This window comes from Chamaea fasciata, unplaced genomic scaffold (genome assembly GCF_029207755.1).
Source record: "Chamaea fasciata isolate MVZ Bird 193981 ecotype frontalis unplaced genomic scaffold, bChaFas1.0.hap1 SCAF_1158, whole genome shotgun sequence".
Classification (NCBI taxonomy): domain Eukaryota; kingdom Metazoa; phylum Chordata; class Aves; order Passeriformes; family Sylviidae; genus Chamaea; species Chamaea fasciata.
This window is the reverse complement of record NW_027095243.1, coordinates 1-14,421: the sequence shown is the minus strand read 5'-3', so window position 1 is coordinate 14,421 and position 14,421 is coordinate 1. Positions and strand designations below refer to the sequence as shown.

At 52.1% G+C, this 14,421-nt stretch overlaps 2 protein-coding genes across 2 annotated transcripts; both read right to left on the bottom strand.

Annotated features, from left to right (window-relative positions):
• Positions 1-1,583: 1,583 nt before the first annotated feature.
• Positions 1,584-6,494, bottom strand: LOC136284592 (zinc finger protein 229-like). Its single transcript, XM_066174940.1, has 3 exons — positions 6,006-6,494; positions 5,303-5,416; positions 1,584-3,917 (listed from the first exon to the last, which is right to left on the bottom strand). Exons 1-3 carry the CDS (start codon positions 6,037-6,039, stop codon positions 2,542-2,544), a joined length of 1,524 nt encoding a protein of 507 aa, XP_066031037.1. The 5' UTR covers positions 6,040-6,494; the 3' UTR covers positions 1,584-2,541.
• A 1,113-nt stretch (positions 6,495-7,607) lies between these two features.
• Positions 7,608-13,442, bottom strand: LOC136284591 (alpha-1,3-mannosyl-glycoprotein 2-beta-N-acetylglucosaminyltransferase-like). The gene is made up of 2 exons (XM_066174939.1): positions 12,654-13,442; positions 7,608-8,973 (listed from the first exon to the last, which is right to left on the bottom strand). Exon 2 carries the CDS (start codon positions 8,958-8,960, stop codon positions 7,632-7,634), a length of 1,329 nt encoding a protein of 442 aa, XP_066031036.1. The 5' UTR covers positions 8,961-8,973; positions 12,654-13,442; the 3' UTR covers positions 7,608-7,631.
• Positions 13,443-14,421: the final 979 nt, after the last annotated feature.

Genomic DNA, 14,421 nt, shown 5'->3' with positions numbered 1-14,421 from the left:
GGCACCGCGGTGGTCACTCCCGCCGCCCGGGTGGTCACTCCCGTCCCGGTGGTCACTCCCGCCGCCCCGGTGGTCACTCCCATCGCGGTGGTCACTCCCGCCGCCCGGGTGGTCATTCCCGGCGCGGTGGTCACTCCCAGGAGCGCAGCGGTCACTCCCATCGCGGTGGTCACTCCCGCCGCCCCGGCGGTCACTCCCGCCGTCCCCGCGGTCACTCCCGGCGCGGTGGTCACTCCCGTCCCGGTGGTCACTCCCGCCGCCCCGGCGGTCACTCCCGCCGCCCCGGCGGTCACTCCCGCCGTCCCCGCGGTCACTCCCGGCGCGGTGGTCACTCCCGTCCCGGTGGTCACTCCCGCCGCCCCGGCGGTCACTCCCGGCGCGGTGGTCACTCCCGGCGCCCCGGTGGTCACTCCCGGCGCGGTGGTCACTCCCGCCGCCCCGGCGGTCACTCCCGCCGTCCCCGCGGTCACTCCCGGCGCGGTGGCCCCGGCGGTGCTCGGCCAGCCCCGCGGCGCGCACGAAGCCCTTCCCGCACTCCACGCAGATGTTGGGGCGCTCGGCGCCCCCCGCCCGCGGCCGCACCGCCACCGTCTCCTTCCTCTTCCTCTTCCTCCCGGGGCGGCCCCGCGGAGCCTCCGCGCCGCGACCCCCGCCCGCCTCCGGCCCCGGGGGGAGCCCCCGGCCGCGCTTGGGGGACATCGCGACCCCCCGGATCCGCCCCCAAGTGCCCCGGGGGGGCCGCGACCCCCGGGGGGAGCCCCGCGCTGGACGGCGCCGCGGCCGCGCCGGACAATGGAGGGGAGGAGGAGGAGGAGGGGGAGGAAGGAGGGGAGGGGGAGGAGGGGGAGTGACCCAGGAAGTTCAACCCCCGGGGGCTGCTCGGAGGAAGGCGAAAAAAAACACCAAAAAAAAAAATGGAACGGAACGAATAATAAAAATGTGAAAGGTAAGAGTGAAATATGGAATGATAGAATAAAACGGGAATAAAGTAAAAGAAAATTATGGAAATGTAAAATTAGAAAAAGAACAAAGTAACATAATATAAAGTGTAAAATTATTGTATAGAATAAGAATAGAGTAAAATAAAATGTAAAACAAAATAAGGTAAAAGAATAGAAAATTATAGGATAAAACAAGAATAAAGTAAAAGAAAGTTATAAAATGTAAAATTATAAAATAAGAATAAAGTAAAAGAAAATATAAAAAAAAATTAGAATAAGGTAAAATAAAATATAAAATTATAGAATAAAATGAGAATAAAGTAAAATGAAATAAAATAAATAAGAATACAGTAAAATGAAATAATAAAATATAAAATTACAGTATAAAATGAGAATAAAGTAAAAGAAAGTTAAAAAATATAAGATTATAAAATAACAGTAAACTAAAATAATAGAATAGAAAATAAAATAAGAATAAAGTAAAATAAAATAAATATAAAGTAAAATGGAGTTGTAAAATATAAAATAAAAAAGAATAAAGTAGAATAAAATAAAATATAAAATAAAATTAAAAAATACAAAATACAAAATAAAATAAAAATAAAGTAAAAGAAAATTGTAAAATATAAAATAAAAGAAAAATAAAGTTAAATAAAATAAAATGAATTAATGAAATGAAAGGGGGATGGGGGCGAAGGCTCCGGGGACTGCTCAGAGGAAGGTGAAAAAAATTAAATTAAAATAAAATAAAAATAAAACAAATTAGGGAGGGGGAGAAGACCCCCGGCCCCAGCCCAGCCCCGCTGCCCCTCCCCCACCCCAGAAATGCTCCCCGCCCCCATCCCCAATTTTGGGGGGGGAGGGGCGGCACAGACGGCACGGGGGGGGGAGGGGAGAACGTCCACGATCCTTTACTGAGCTGGGGGAGGGGCGGGGTCACCGCGGGGTCAGGCCCGCCCCTCCCCAAGTCCCCTCCCCCCCACCCCCCGGTAACAGGTTCGGTGCCAGAACTCTGGGCTCGGTTCCGGTTCCGTTAGCCCAGGTGCAGCCGCTGGTCCCGGTTCAGTTCCAGTTCCGGTTCCGGTTCCGTTAGCCCAGGTGCAGCCGCTGGTCCCGGTTCAGTTCCAGTTCCAGTTCCAGTTCCAGTTCCGGTTCAGTTCCGGTTCCATTATCCCAGGTGCAGCCGCTGGTCCTGGTTCAGTTCCAGTTCCGGTTCCGGTTCCATTATCCCAGGTGCAGCCGCTGGTCCCGGTTCAGTTCCAGTTCCGGTTCAGTTCCGGTTCCGTTAGCCCAGGTGGAGCCGCTGGTCCCGGTTCAGTTCCAGTTCCGGTTCAGTTCCGGTTCCGTTAGCCCAGGTGCAGCCACTGGTCCCGGTTCAGTTCCAGTTCCGGTTCCGGTTCCGGTTCCATTATCCCAGGTGCAGCCGCTGGTCCCGGTTCAGTTCCAGTTCCGGTCCAGTTCCGGTTCCATTATCCCAGGTGCAGCCGCTGGTCCCGGTTCAGTTCCAGTTCCGGTTTCAGTTCTGGTCCTGTCCCCGTTCCGGTTCCGTTAGCCCGGGTGAAGTTCCAGTCCAGTTCCGGTTCCGGTTCCAGTTCCGGTTCTACCCCAGGTGCAGCCGCTGGTGGCGGATGAGGGCGGAGCTTCCCCCGAAGCCCTTCCCACAATCCCCGCAGGTGTAGGGCTGGGCGTGGCCGCTCAGGTGCGCCAGGAGGGCGGGGCCGTCGGCGAACCCCGCCCCGCAGCGGGGGCAGCTCTGGGGGGCGGGGCTCGGCGCCTTCCTCCTCCTCCTCCTCCTCGGCCCCGCCCCCTCCTCCTCCTGGTGCGCCCGCCGGTGCTTCAGGAAGGCGGAGCTGTAGCTGAAGCCACGCCCACAATCGCTGCAGGTGTAGGGGCGCTGGCCCAGGTGTGCCCGCAGGTGGGAGCCACGCCCCGAGCCACGCCCACACTGCCCACGCCCATCGGGCGTCTGCACCTCGGAGCCCCGCCCACAGTGGCCACACCCCGAGGATGGCTTGCCCAGGTGCGAGCCACGCCCTAAACCCCGCCCGCAGTGGCCACACCCCTTGTTGCGCTGGCCCAGGTGTGTGTGCAGGTGTGAGCCACGCCCCGAGCCCCTCCCGCGGTGGCCACACCCCTGTTTTCGCTTGCCCAGGTGCGCACCGAGCTCGGAGCCACGCCCACACTGGCCACACCCCCCATTCTGCTGGCCCAGGTGTGCGTGCAGGTGTGCACTGAGCTCGGAGCCACGCCCGCAGTGGCCACACCCCTCAGGTGTGCGCCCCAGGTGGGAACTTAGCTCAGGGCCACGCCCACACTGGCCACACCCCTGGTTTTGCTGGCCCAGGTGTGTGTACAGGTGTGCACTGAGCTCGGAGCCACGCCCACAGTGGCCACACCCCTCAGGTGCGTCCTCCTGGTGTCCCTGCAGGTGTGAGCCCCTCCCACATTGACCACGCCCCCCGGGTGCGTTTCCCAGGTGTGCCTGCAGGTGTGAGCCCCGCCCGCACTGACTGCACCCCTCCGGTCGCACCCCTCCGCTCTCAGCGCCACGCCCCCAGCCCCGCCCGCAGCGGCCACGCCCCCCGGGGGCGTTTCCCAGGTGCGCCTGCAGGTGCGAGCCCCGCCCGCACTGGCCACGCCCCCCAGGTGCGCCGCCCAGGTGCGCCTGCAGGTGGCGCCGCTGGTGCGCGTTGCGGTTGGAGCTGCGGGTGAAGCTCTTCCCGCACAAGGGGCACGGGAACGCCCTCGGGGGCGTGGCCTGGGCCCCCGAGGGCGGGGCTTGGTTACCTTGGGGCGGAGCTTGGGGATCCCGGCCCCCCCTGGCGCGGCCACGCCCCCCGCGAGCCCCGCGGGGAAAAGGGGGCGGGGAAGGGGGCGGGGAGGGGGCGGGGTTCGGTGGGCGGGGCTCGGGGGGTTCTTCCTCCTCCTCCTCCTCTTCCTCTTCCTCCTCCTCGGCGTCGCTGGAGGAGTTGTAGTCTGGGGGGGAAAAATGGGGGGAAAAGGGGAAAAAAAGGGAAAAAGGAGAAAAGGGGGAAAAATGGGGAAAAAAGGGGAAAAGGGGGGGAAAGGGAAAAAAAGGGGAAAAAAGGGAAAAAAAGGGGGAAAAGGGTAAAAAAGGGGAAAAAAGGGAAAAAAAGGGAAAAAGGGGGAGAAAAGGGAAAAAGGGAAAAAAGGGAAAAAAAGGGGAGAAAGGGGGAAAAGGGTAAAAAAGGGGAAAAAGGGAAAAAAAGGGAAAAAAAGGGGAAAAGGGGGAGAAAGGGGGAAAAGGGTAAAAAAGGGGAAAAAAGGGAAAAAAAGGGAAAAAAGGGGGAAAAAGGGAAAAATGGGGAAAAAAGGGAAAAAAGGGGGAAAAGGGAAAAATGGGGAAAAAAGGAGAAAAAAGGGGAAAAAAAGGGGGAAAAGGGGAAAAATGGGGAAAAAAGGGAAAAAAGGGAAAAAAGGAGAAAAAATGGAAAAAAGGGGGAAAAAGGGAAAAATGGGGAAAAAAGGGGGGAAAAGGGAAAAAAGGGGGGAAAAGGGAAAAAAGGGAAAAAAGGAAAAAAAGGGGGAAAAGGAGAAAAAAGGGAAAAAAGGGGGAAAAAGGGAAAAATGGGGAAAAAAAGGGAAAAAAGGGAAAAAAGGGGGGAAAAGGGAAAAAAGGGAAAAAGGAAAAAAAGGGGGAAAAAAGGGAAAAAAGGGAAAAGAGGAAAAAAGGGATTTGGAAAATAAATGGGTGAAAAAGGAGAAAAAAAGGGAAAAAAGGTAAAAAAGGGGAAAAATGGGAAAAATGGGGGGAAATGGGGAAAAAGGGGAAAATGGGGGAAAAGGGGAATAAATGGGGACGGAAAAGAAAAAAGGGATTTAAAAGGGGAAAGAAGAAGGGAATAAAAGAGAGGATGCAAAAAAGGAAATATAATGGAATAAAAAGGGAATTAAAAGGGGCATAAAAAGGGGGGAAAAGGGAATGAAAAAAGGAATAAAAAGGGGGAAAAAGGAATGAAAAAAGGAATAAAAAGGGGGAAAAAGGAATGAAAAAAGGAATAAAAAGGGGGAAAAAGGAATAAAAAAAGGAATAAAAAGGGGGAAAAAGGAATAAAAAAAGGAATAAAAAGGGGAGAAAAGGAATAAAAAGGGGAAAAAAGGAATAAAAAGAGGAATAAAAAGGGGAAAAAAAGGAATAAAAAGGGGAATAAAAAGGGGAAAAAAGGAATTAAAAAAGGAATAAAAAGGGGAAAAAAGGAATAAAAAGGGGAATAAAAAGGGGAAAAAAAGGAATCAAAAGGGGAATAAAAAGGGGATGGAAAGAATAAAAAGAGAATTAAAAAAGCGACTCAAAAGATATTTAAAAGGGGAAGAAAAAGGGGGTTTGGGGTCCCTCTCACCTGCAGGGGCCACCCGGAGGGTTTCCCACTCCTTGGAGTCGTTGGGGTCGGGGACCCCCAGATCCTCCTCGGGCTCCAGGCGGGACACGAGCACGGGCCTGGGGATGGGGAAATCTGCCCCAAAGATAATTGAAATTAATGAAAATTAATTAGAATTGTAGGTCAAAACGGTGGGCCTGGGGATGCGGAAATCTGCCCCCCAAAAATAATTAAAATAATGGAAATTAATGAAAATTATAGGTCGTAACGGTGGGCCTGGGGATGGGGAAATCTGCCCCCCAAAATAAATGAAAATTAATTAAAAAATATAAAGACAAAATCCAGTTTAATTGAGGTTGGGGTTTCCATTGAGATTTCCATTTAAAATCGGATTTTATCCCCATTTTTTTCCCGATTTTTGGGGGGTTTTTTTTGGGGGGCAGGGGGATGATTTCAGGGGGATAACCCAAACAGATGATGAATTTTTTCGGGGAGGAGGATGATTTTAGGGGGATAACCCAAACAGATGATGATTTTTTGGGGGGAGGGGGATGATTTTAGCGGGATAACCCAAACAGATGATGATTTTTTCGGGGAGGGGGATGATTTCAGGGGGATAACCCAAACAGATGATGATTTTTTCGGGGAGGGGGATGATTTCAGGGGGATAACCCAAACAGATGATGATTTTTTTCGGGGAGGGGGATGATCCCGGGGCTCTCACCCAGCAGCATCAGCGCCTCGTAGCTCTCCTGCATCGTGCGGCTCCTGCGGGCTCCGGCGCCGGCCCCGGCTCGGGGGGCTCCCGGTTCCCCGGCAGCGGCTCCGTTCGGGGGGCTCGGGGGGCTCCCGGTTCCCCCGGCAGCGGCTCCGTTCGGGGGGCTCGGGGGGGCTCCCGGTTCCCCGGTAGCGGCTCCGTTCGGGGGGCTCGGGGGGCTCCCGGTTCCCCGGCAGCGGCTCCGTTCGGGGGGCTCGGGGGGCTCCCGGTTCACCCCCCCCCGGGCCTCGGGAGGATCCGCCCGGCCCGGCCCGGCCCGGATGGAGCCGCCGCCGCCGCTGACCCAGGAAGTTCAGCCCCTTCCTCCTCCTCTTCCTCCTCCTCCTCTTCCTCCTCCCGATCGTGTTCTTCAAACGGATCCGGCTCTTCTGTTCTTCGTCCTCATCCCGCTCTCCTCCTCCTCCTCTTCCTCCTGTTCTTCATCCCCATCCCTCTCTCCTCCTCCTCGTCCTCCTCTTCATCTCCATCCCGCTCTCCTCCTCTTCCTCCTGTTCTTCATCCCCATCCCGCCCTCTTCCTCCTCCTCCTCCTCTTCATCTCTGCCCTCATCCCACCCTCCCCATCCTCCCCTTCTTCATCCTCATCCTGCTCTTCCTCCCCTTCTTCATCTCCATCCCCATCTTCTTCATCCCCATCCCGCTCTCCTTTCTCTGCCTCCTCTTCCTCCTCCTCTTCATCCCCATCCGAATCCCGCTGCCCTCCTCATCCTCATCCTCATCCCACTCTCCTCTTCTTCATCCCCATCCCTTCCTCCTCCTCTACCTCCTCCATCATCATCCTCATCATCCTCATCCTCACCCCTGGGCACGCCGGGAGCACCGGGAGCGGGCCGAGGGGACACCAGGGGACAAAGGGAGAGGGAAAAAGAAGAAAAAAATTTGATTTAAACCAATAAAATAAATTAAAAAATAACGAAATAAAAACCTGCGCACCACCGGCCGCGGGAGCCGCCGCGCTGAGGGCGTGAGGCGGGAACAGCCCACGGCCAATCAGCGCCCAGAGAACCAGGAGAGACAGGAGGTTCGGCCAATCAGAACGAGCGCTGGGGTTTAGGCGGGAAAATCAGCCAATGGCAGCGAGGGGCGGGCTCTGGTATATAAAGGGGTCCCTGAGGGCGCGAAGGCAAAATGGCGGGAGAGGAACGAGCCTGAGGCGCTTGAGCTCCGTGAGTGCCAAATCCGCCCCAAAAAAAGGGCAAATTTAGGCTCAAAGGGACTTTTAAGGGATGAAACTCCCAGAAGCGGCAGCGACGCAAACCTGGGATTCAGGGGAGAGAAGAACAACCCCCCGTTTCTCCAGCTTTTATTCTGGAAACCCCCCACCCCCGTAGTGCCAAATTCACCCAAAACCCTCCCCCAAAATTAGGTTCAAAAGGGACTTTTAAACCCCCAAAACGTAGAAACGAAACTGACGGGATTGGCAACGACGCCAACCCGGAATTCAGAGAACAACAACAACCCCCCGGTTTCTCCACCTTTTTTTATTATTCTGCAAAAACCCCCTCCCCATCTCCACCCCCCTCCCCCCCCAAAAAAAACCAAACCCGGGGGACCGTCCCCAAAACCGCCGTCCTCAGCTCCAGGAGGGGTCGTAGCCCGTCCAGTCCGAGGGCGGCGCCAGGAAGACGCGGCGGCCGCGGCACACGAAGCTGACCACGCCGCGGTAGCCGGCGCGGGGCACGCCGGATTTCAGATCGTCCATCAACCCCAAAGCTTTGGCCAGAGCTTTGAAGGAATCTCTGCCCCGGTACTGGAGCCTGACCGCCCCTAAATCCTTCCCGGTCTCCTTCTGCAGCTGCTCCAGTTTGATCTCGGGGGCGGAATAGACCTGCCGCAGGAAGGAAGCTTCGTACTGCTCCTTCTTGAGGTAAGAAAGGTCCAGCTGGGTGAAAGGCACGAAGCGGTCGTTGAGTTTGATGAACTTCAGGTACTGGTCGAAGAACTGCCCGTGGCTGACGCCTTTCCGGCCGAAGGTCACGGTCCTGGATACCTCGGGCCGGACGCAGGAGCGGCCGCGGCGTTGTTCGGGCTGCCTCATCCAATCGTCCCAAAACGCCGCCGGCCATTTGGGCTCCAGCTCGTCCCAGAGTTCTGCCAACAACAACCAGCCCAAGCCGGGGAAAAAATCCGTCCTGTAGAGCAGCTCGGCCTTGCCGGCGTCCACCAACCCCTCCTTGCCGTTGTCATTCCACGCCGAGGCGCACCACAGGCTGGGATCTCTCTGGAGGATCGGCAAAACCGCCTGGAAGTACTCGAAGAAATCCGGGGCCACCTCCAGGTCGTCCTCCACCACGATGGCGGCGCGGTAGCGGAAGGTGCGGAACACCTGGCCCAGCGCCCAGCGGTAGTGACGGGAGATCTTGTAATAGCCCTGGAACTTGCGGTGCTCCGGCGGCACCGGCACGTCGCTGAGGTCGGGCTGGTGGATGTGAGCCACGGCGGCGCCGTAGGACGCGATCACCGCCGCCGTCTCGGCGTGGCCGCAGTCCTGCGACACGATCACCGGGAAGCGCCGGGCGCTGGGGCGGTACCGCAGGATTTTATCCAGGCAGCGCCTCACCGAGCTGCGGTCGCACGCCAGCACCAACACCGGGATCACCGGCGGCTCCTCGGCCGCCGCCGTGACGGGGATTTGGGGCGGTTTCGGCGTTTTTTGCCGCCGGCTCTGGCTGAGCTTTTGGATCTGCAGCAGGAGCTCGCGCTGCAGGCGCAGCTCGGCCTCGGCGTCCTGGGCCAGCTGCAGGAGCTGGGCGGGGAGGAGTTTGGCGTCGGCCAAAGGGTTTTGAGGGTTTTTCGGGGGGTTTTGGGGGCCGGGGCGGGTCCAGAGGAAGAGGAGGAGGAGGCCGTTCCAGGCGAGGAAGAGCGCGGCCCCCCCGAGAGCAAGGCTGGTCTTCTTCAGCATCCTTCACATGGGGCTGGAAGGGGAGGGAGAGAAACGGGGTTAAAAAACGGGGGAATAGGAAAACTCAGGGTGAGAAACAGAGGAAAGGGGGCTTGGCAAAACGAGGGGCGAAGGGAAGCCGAACGTCCCGAGTTAAGGGCGAGGGAAAGTCAAAATTCCCGAGTTTCGGGTGAGGAAAAGTGAAAATTCCCGAGTTTCGGGTGAGGAAAAGTGAAAATTCCCGAGTTTCGGGTGAGGAAAAGTGAAAATTCCCGAGTTTCGGGTGAGGAAAAGTGAAAATTCCCGAGTTTCGGGCGAGGAAAAGTGAAAATTCTCGAGTTTCGGGCGAGGAAAAGTCAAAATTCCCGAGTTTCAGGTGAGGAAAAGTGAAAATTCCCGAGTTTCAGATGAGGAAAAGTGAAAATTCCCGAGTTTCGGGTGAGGAAAAGTGAAAATTCCCGAGTTTTGGGTGAGGAAAAGTGAAAATTCCCGAGTTTCGGGCGAGGAAAAGTGAAAATTCCCGAGTTTCGGGTGAGGAAAAGTGAAAATTCCCGAGTTTTGGGTGAGGAAAAGTGAAAATTCCCGAGTTTCGGGCGAGGAAAAGTGAAAATTCCCGAGTTTCGGGTGAGGAAAAGTCGAAATTCCCAAGTTAGGGTCGAGTTTTCCAAACCAAAAAGACACAAAAGCCGCAATTCCCAAATCAGGGCCACCAAAAAAAAGTGAAAATTCCCCATTTCCAGGCCCCCAAATTCCAATTTTTCACCCCAAAATTTACTCCCCTCCTCCCCCAGGAAGAGGAAACCTCGAAACAGCCACAGCCCCTAAAAAGAGGAATTGAAACCTCGTGGGTTTGGGGCAAAAATATCCCAAAAATCCCCCCCAAAAAACGGCCAAAAATTTATTAAAAACCAATGGAAAAGCAAATTGAAATTCCCTAAAAAAAATTCCCTGAAAAACGGCCCGAAATTGCTTAAAAAATGAGAAAAAAATGGGGAAAAAATGGGGGAAAAAAGGAAATTTGGGATCCCCGCCCCGAATCTCACCGAGGGTAAAAAGAAATCCCTAAAAATTCCTTCAAATTTTGTTCAAAACGACCCAAAATTGGCTTTGAAAAAGGAGAAAAACGGGAATTTCTGCCCCTCCCATCGCCAGCCCCCAAGGGCAGAGTCCGGTCGAGTTAAATTTTAACCCGGGGAGGATTTTCCGCTCCAAAGGGTGGGAAAATTTCCGGTAAAATCCGTGGAAAAACGGGGGATTTGGGAGTGGAAATATCCCAGGAGTTTGGGGGTTATGGGGGGGGGGAAAAAGAGAAAGAAATGGAGGAAAAATTGGAGAAAAAAGGACAAAAAAATGGGGTGAAAAAGGGAAAAAAAAAGGAGGAAAAAATGGAGGAAAAAGAGAAAAGGGGAGGAAAAAAGAGGGAGGAAAAAATGGCGAAAAAAATGAGGAAAAAGGAGGAAAAGAAGGAGAAAAGGAGGAAAAAATGGAGAAAAAAATGGAGAAAAAAGAGAAAAAGGGACGAAAAAAGAGGGAGGAAAAAGAGGAAAAAATGGAGAAAAAAGGACAAAAAAATGGGGTGAAAAAGGGAAAAAAGGAGAAAGAAATGAGGGGAAAAAGGGAAAAAAAGGGGAAAGGGGAAAGAGAGGAATTAAGGGAAAAAGGATTAAAAAAAACCCCAAAGAAAACCAAACAGGAAAAAGAAAACAAAATCCAGGATTGCTCAAAAAAACCCCAAACCAAACCCAGGAAAAAGTGAAAAAAACCAGAAAAGTGGGAAAAAAAAACCGGGAAAAAGGGGAAATAAATGGGAGGGTTAAAAAAATGTGGAAAAAGTGAAAAAAAACCCAGGAAAGCTCCAAAAAAAAGGGGAAAAAAAGGGGAAAAACCTGCGGGGTTTGTGCATCCGGGAGGAGCTCGGGGGTTAAACTCCGCCCCGGCCACGTCGGCGGCGGAAAAAGGGAATTAAAGGGCAAAAAAACACCCGGAAAAGGGGAAATTGAACCCAAAAAACGCGACCGAAAGGGGCGGGGGGGAGGGGAAACGGGAATTGCCCAAAAAAAACAGGAATTCTTCGGAAAAACTCCAAAAAACACCGCGAAATTCATTAAAAAATCCGCTGAAAACTTCCAAAATTCACCAAAAAACTCCCGAAAAACCCCGAAATTCCTCCCCAAAAACCCCGAAATTCCTCCCCGAAAAACCCCAAAATTCCTCCCCAAAAACCCCAAAATTCCTCCCCAAAAACCCCAAAATTCCTCCCCAAAAACCCCAAAATTCCTCCCCAAAAATCCCAAAATTCCTCCCCAAAAAACCCCGAAATTCCTCCCCAAAAACCCCAAAATTCCTCCCCAAAAACCCCAAAATTCCTCCCGAAAAACCCCAAAATTCCTCCCCAAAAAACCCCCAAAATTCCTCCCCAAAAAACCCCAAAATTCCTCCCCAAAAAACCCCAAAATTCCCCTGAAACATCCCAAATTTGGGCAAACCCACCAAAAAAATTCAGATTTTGATGGAAAAATCCCCAAATTTTGGGGGGAAACCACCCCAAACCTTTCCCAAAATTCCCTTTTTTTTCCCCAAGTTTTTTGGGGATTTTTTGGGGGCAGAAATCCCAAATTTGGGGCAAAACCAACAAAACAATTCGGATTTTGATGGAAAAATCCCCAAATTTGGGCAGAAACCCCCAAATAATTCAGATTTTGACCCAAAAATCCCCAAATTTGGGCAGAAACCCCCAATAATTCAAATTTTGACCCAAAAATCCCCAAATTTTGGGCAGAAACCCCCAATAATTCAAATTTTGACCCAAAAATCCCCAAATTTTGGGCAGAAACCCCCAATAATTCAAATTTTGACCCAAAAATCCCCAAATTTTGGGCAGAAACCCCCAAATAATTCAGATTTTGACCGAAAAATCCCCAAATTTTGGGCAGAAACCCCCAAATAATTCAAATTTTGACCCAAAAATCCCCAAAATTTGGGCAGAAACCCCCAAATAATTCAGATTTTGACCGAAAAATCCCCAAAATTTGGGCAGAAACCCCCAAATAATTCAGATATTGACCCAAAAATCCCCAAATTTTGGGCAGAAACCCCCAAATAATTCACATTTTGACCCAAAAATCCCCAAATTTTGGGCAGAAACCCCCAAATAATTCAGATTTTGACTGAAAAATCCCCAAATTTTGGGCAGAAACCCCCAAATAATTCAAATTTTGACCCAAAAATCCCCCAAATTTGGGCAGAAACCCCCAAATAATTCAGATTTTGACCCAAAAATCCCCAAATTTTGGGCAGAAACCCCCAAATAATTCAGATATTGACCCAAAAATCCCCAAATTTTGGGCAGAAACCCCCAAATAATTCACATTTTGACCCAAAAATCCCCAAATTTTGGGCAGAAACCCCCAAATAATTCAGATTTTGACTGAAAAATCCCCAAATTTTGGGCAGAAACCCCCAAATAATTCAGATTTTGACTGAAAAATCCCCAAATTTTGGGCAGAAACCCCCAAATAATTCAAATTTTGACCCAAAAATCCCCAAAATTTGGGCAGAAACCGCCTCCACCCTTCCCCAAATTCCGTCTTTTCCCCCATTTTTGGGGGCAGAAATCCCCGATTTCGGGAAAAGCCGCCCGCAGCTTCCCGAAATTCCCATTTTTCCCCATTTTGGGGGATTTTTTGGGGCAGAAATGGCCGATTTTGGACTCACCTGTCGCTGCCCAGGGGGAGGGGGGCGCTGGGGGTTCCCCCCTCCCCCCCCGGAAATTCCTCAGGAAATTTTTCCTCCTTTTTTTGGGGGGGGAAAATTCGGGAATTTCGGGGCTCCCGGAGGGTCCGGCCGTGGGGGGGGAGGGGGGGGAGAGTTCGGGTGAAATCCTGGGGGGAAAAAAAAATGAAAAATTTTGAAGTTTCAGACTTGAAAAAATCGGGGGAAAAAATCCAAAAAAAATCCCCAAAAAACTGTTAAAAACCTCATAAAAATCCCCCCAAAATACCCAATAAAACCTGTAAAAAAACCTAAAAAAAAATAAACCAAAAAAGCAAAAAAAATCCCCCCAAAAAACACCTCAAATAATCCCCCCCAAAATCCCGGAAAACTCCCTGAAAAAAACTCAAATAAAAACCCCCAAAAATTCTCAAAAATTCTCTCAAAAAAATCCCAGAAAAACTCCTGAAAAAACCCTCAAAACCCCTCAAAAATACCCCAAAAAACCCTCAAAAAAAACCAAAAAAAATCCCCCCAAACCCCTTAAAAATACCCCAAAAAACCCTGAAAAAAGCCAAAATAAATTCCCCTAAAACCCCTCAAAAATCCCCCAAAAAAACCTCAAAAAAATCCAAAAAAAAATCCCCAAACCCCCTCAAAAAAACCAAAATAAATCCCCCCAAAACCCCTCAAAAATACCCAAAAAAACCCTAAAAAAACCCAAAATAAATCCCCCAAACTCCTCAAAAATACCCAAAAAAACCCCTCAAAAAAATCCAAAATAAATCCCCCCAAAACCCCTCAAAAAACCCCCAAAAAACCCTCCAAAAAATAAAAAAAAAATCCCCCCAAACCCCTCAAAAATCCCCCCAAAAAAACCTCAAAAAAAACCCTCAAAAACCCCCCAAAAAAACCTCAAAAAAACCCCTCAAAAACCCCCCAAACCCCTCAAAAATCCCCCCAAAAAAACCTCAAAAAAATCCGAAAAAAATCCCCCAAACCCCTTAAAAATCCCCCCCAAAAAACCCTCAAAAAAATAAAAAAAAATTCCCCCCCAAAACCCCTCAAAAATACCCAAAAAAACCCTCAAAAAACCCAAAATAAATCCCCCCAAAACCCCTCAAAAAACATCCCGAAAAGCCCCCGCCCGCCAAGGCCGGCGGCCCCTCAGAGCCGCGACCCCCCGGCCCCGCTCCCGCGATTCCCCCGAATCCCCAAATCCCCCAAATCCCCCCAAATCCCCCCAAATTCCCCCAAATCCCCCCAAATCCCCCCAAATTCCCCCAAATTCCCCGATTTTCCCCCCGAAATTCCCGATTTTCCCGACCCCCCCCCCCCCGGTACCGGCGGCGCCTCCCGCGAGCGCCGCCACTTCCGGTTGGGCGCACCGGAAGCGTCTCCATGGCAACGGCGGCGACGGCCGCGCCTCCCGGCGGCTTTTGCCACCAATCAGAACGCGCCGAGCCGCTCGTTAATTAGCCAAGCCCCGCCCCCCGCCTGACACGTAAACCAACCCCCTTAGGACACGCCCCCTTTATTGAATTAATTCATTGTTTAATTAAGGGAGGATTAATTAATTCATTGCGGCTGTTTGACCAATCGGGACGCGCCAAGACGCTAATAAGACAACAAAGCCACGCCCACACGTGACACGGAAGCCACGCCCTCTCTAAGCCACGCCTCTTTGGGTAATTAACTCGTAAATAATGAAGGCGGGATTAATTAAGCGCGGCCCTCCCGGGGGTTGATGAGGGGGCGGGTCCCGGCGGGC

Bases quoted from the DNA above. Each gene is read 5' to 3' on its own strand.
- LOC136284592 (XM_066174940.1), bottom strand. From the start codon at position 6,039: ATGCAGGAGAGCTACGAGGCGCTGATGCTGCTGG. The intron at 5,417-6,005 runs GTGAGAGCCCCG...TCTTTGGGGCAG, and splicing joins CGAGGCGCTGATGCTGCTGG to ATTTCCCCATCCCCAGGCCC. The intron at 3,918-5,302 runs GTGAGAGGGACC...TTTCCCCCCCAG, and splicing joins CCTCCGGGTGGCCCCTGCAG to ACTACAACTCCTCCAGCGAC.
- LOC136284591 (XM_066174939.1), bottom strand. From the start codon at position 8,960: ATGCTGAAGAAGACCAGCCTTGCTCTCGGGGGGGCCGCGCTCTTCCTC.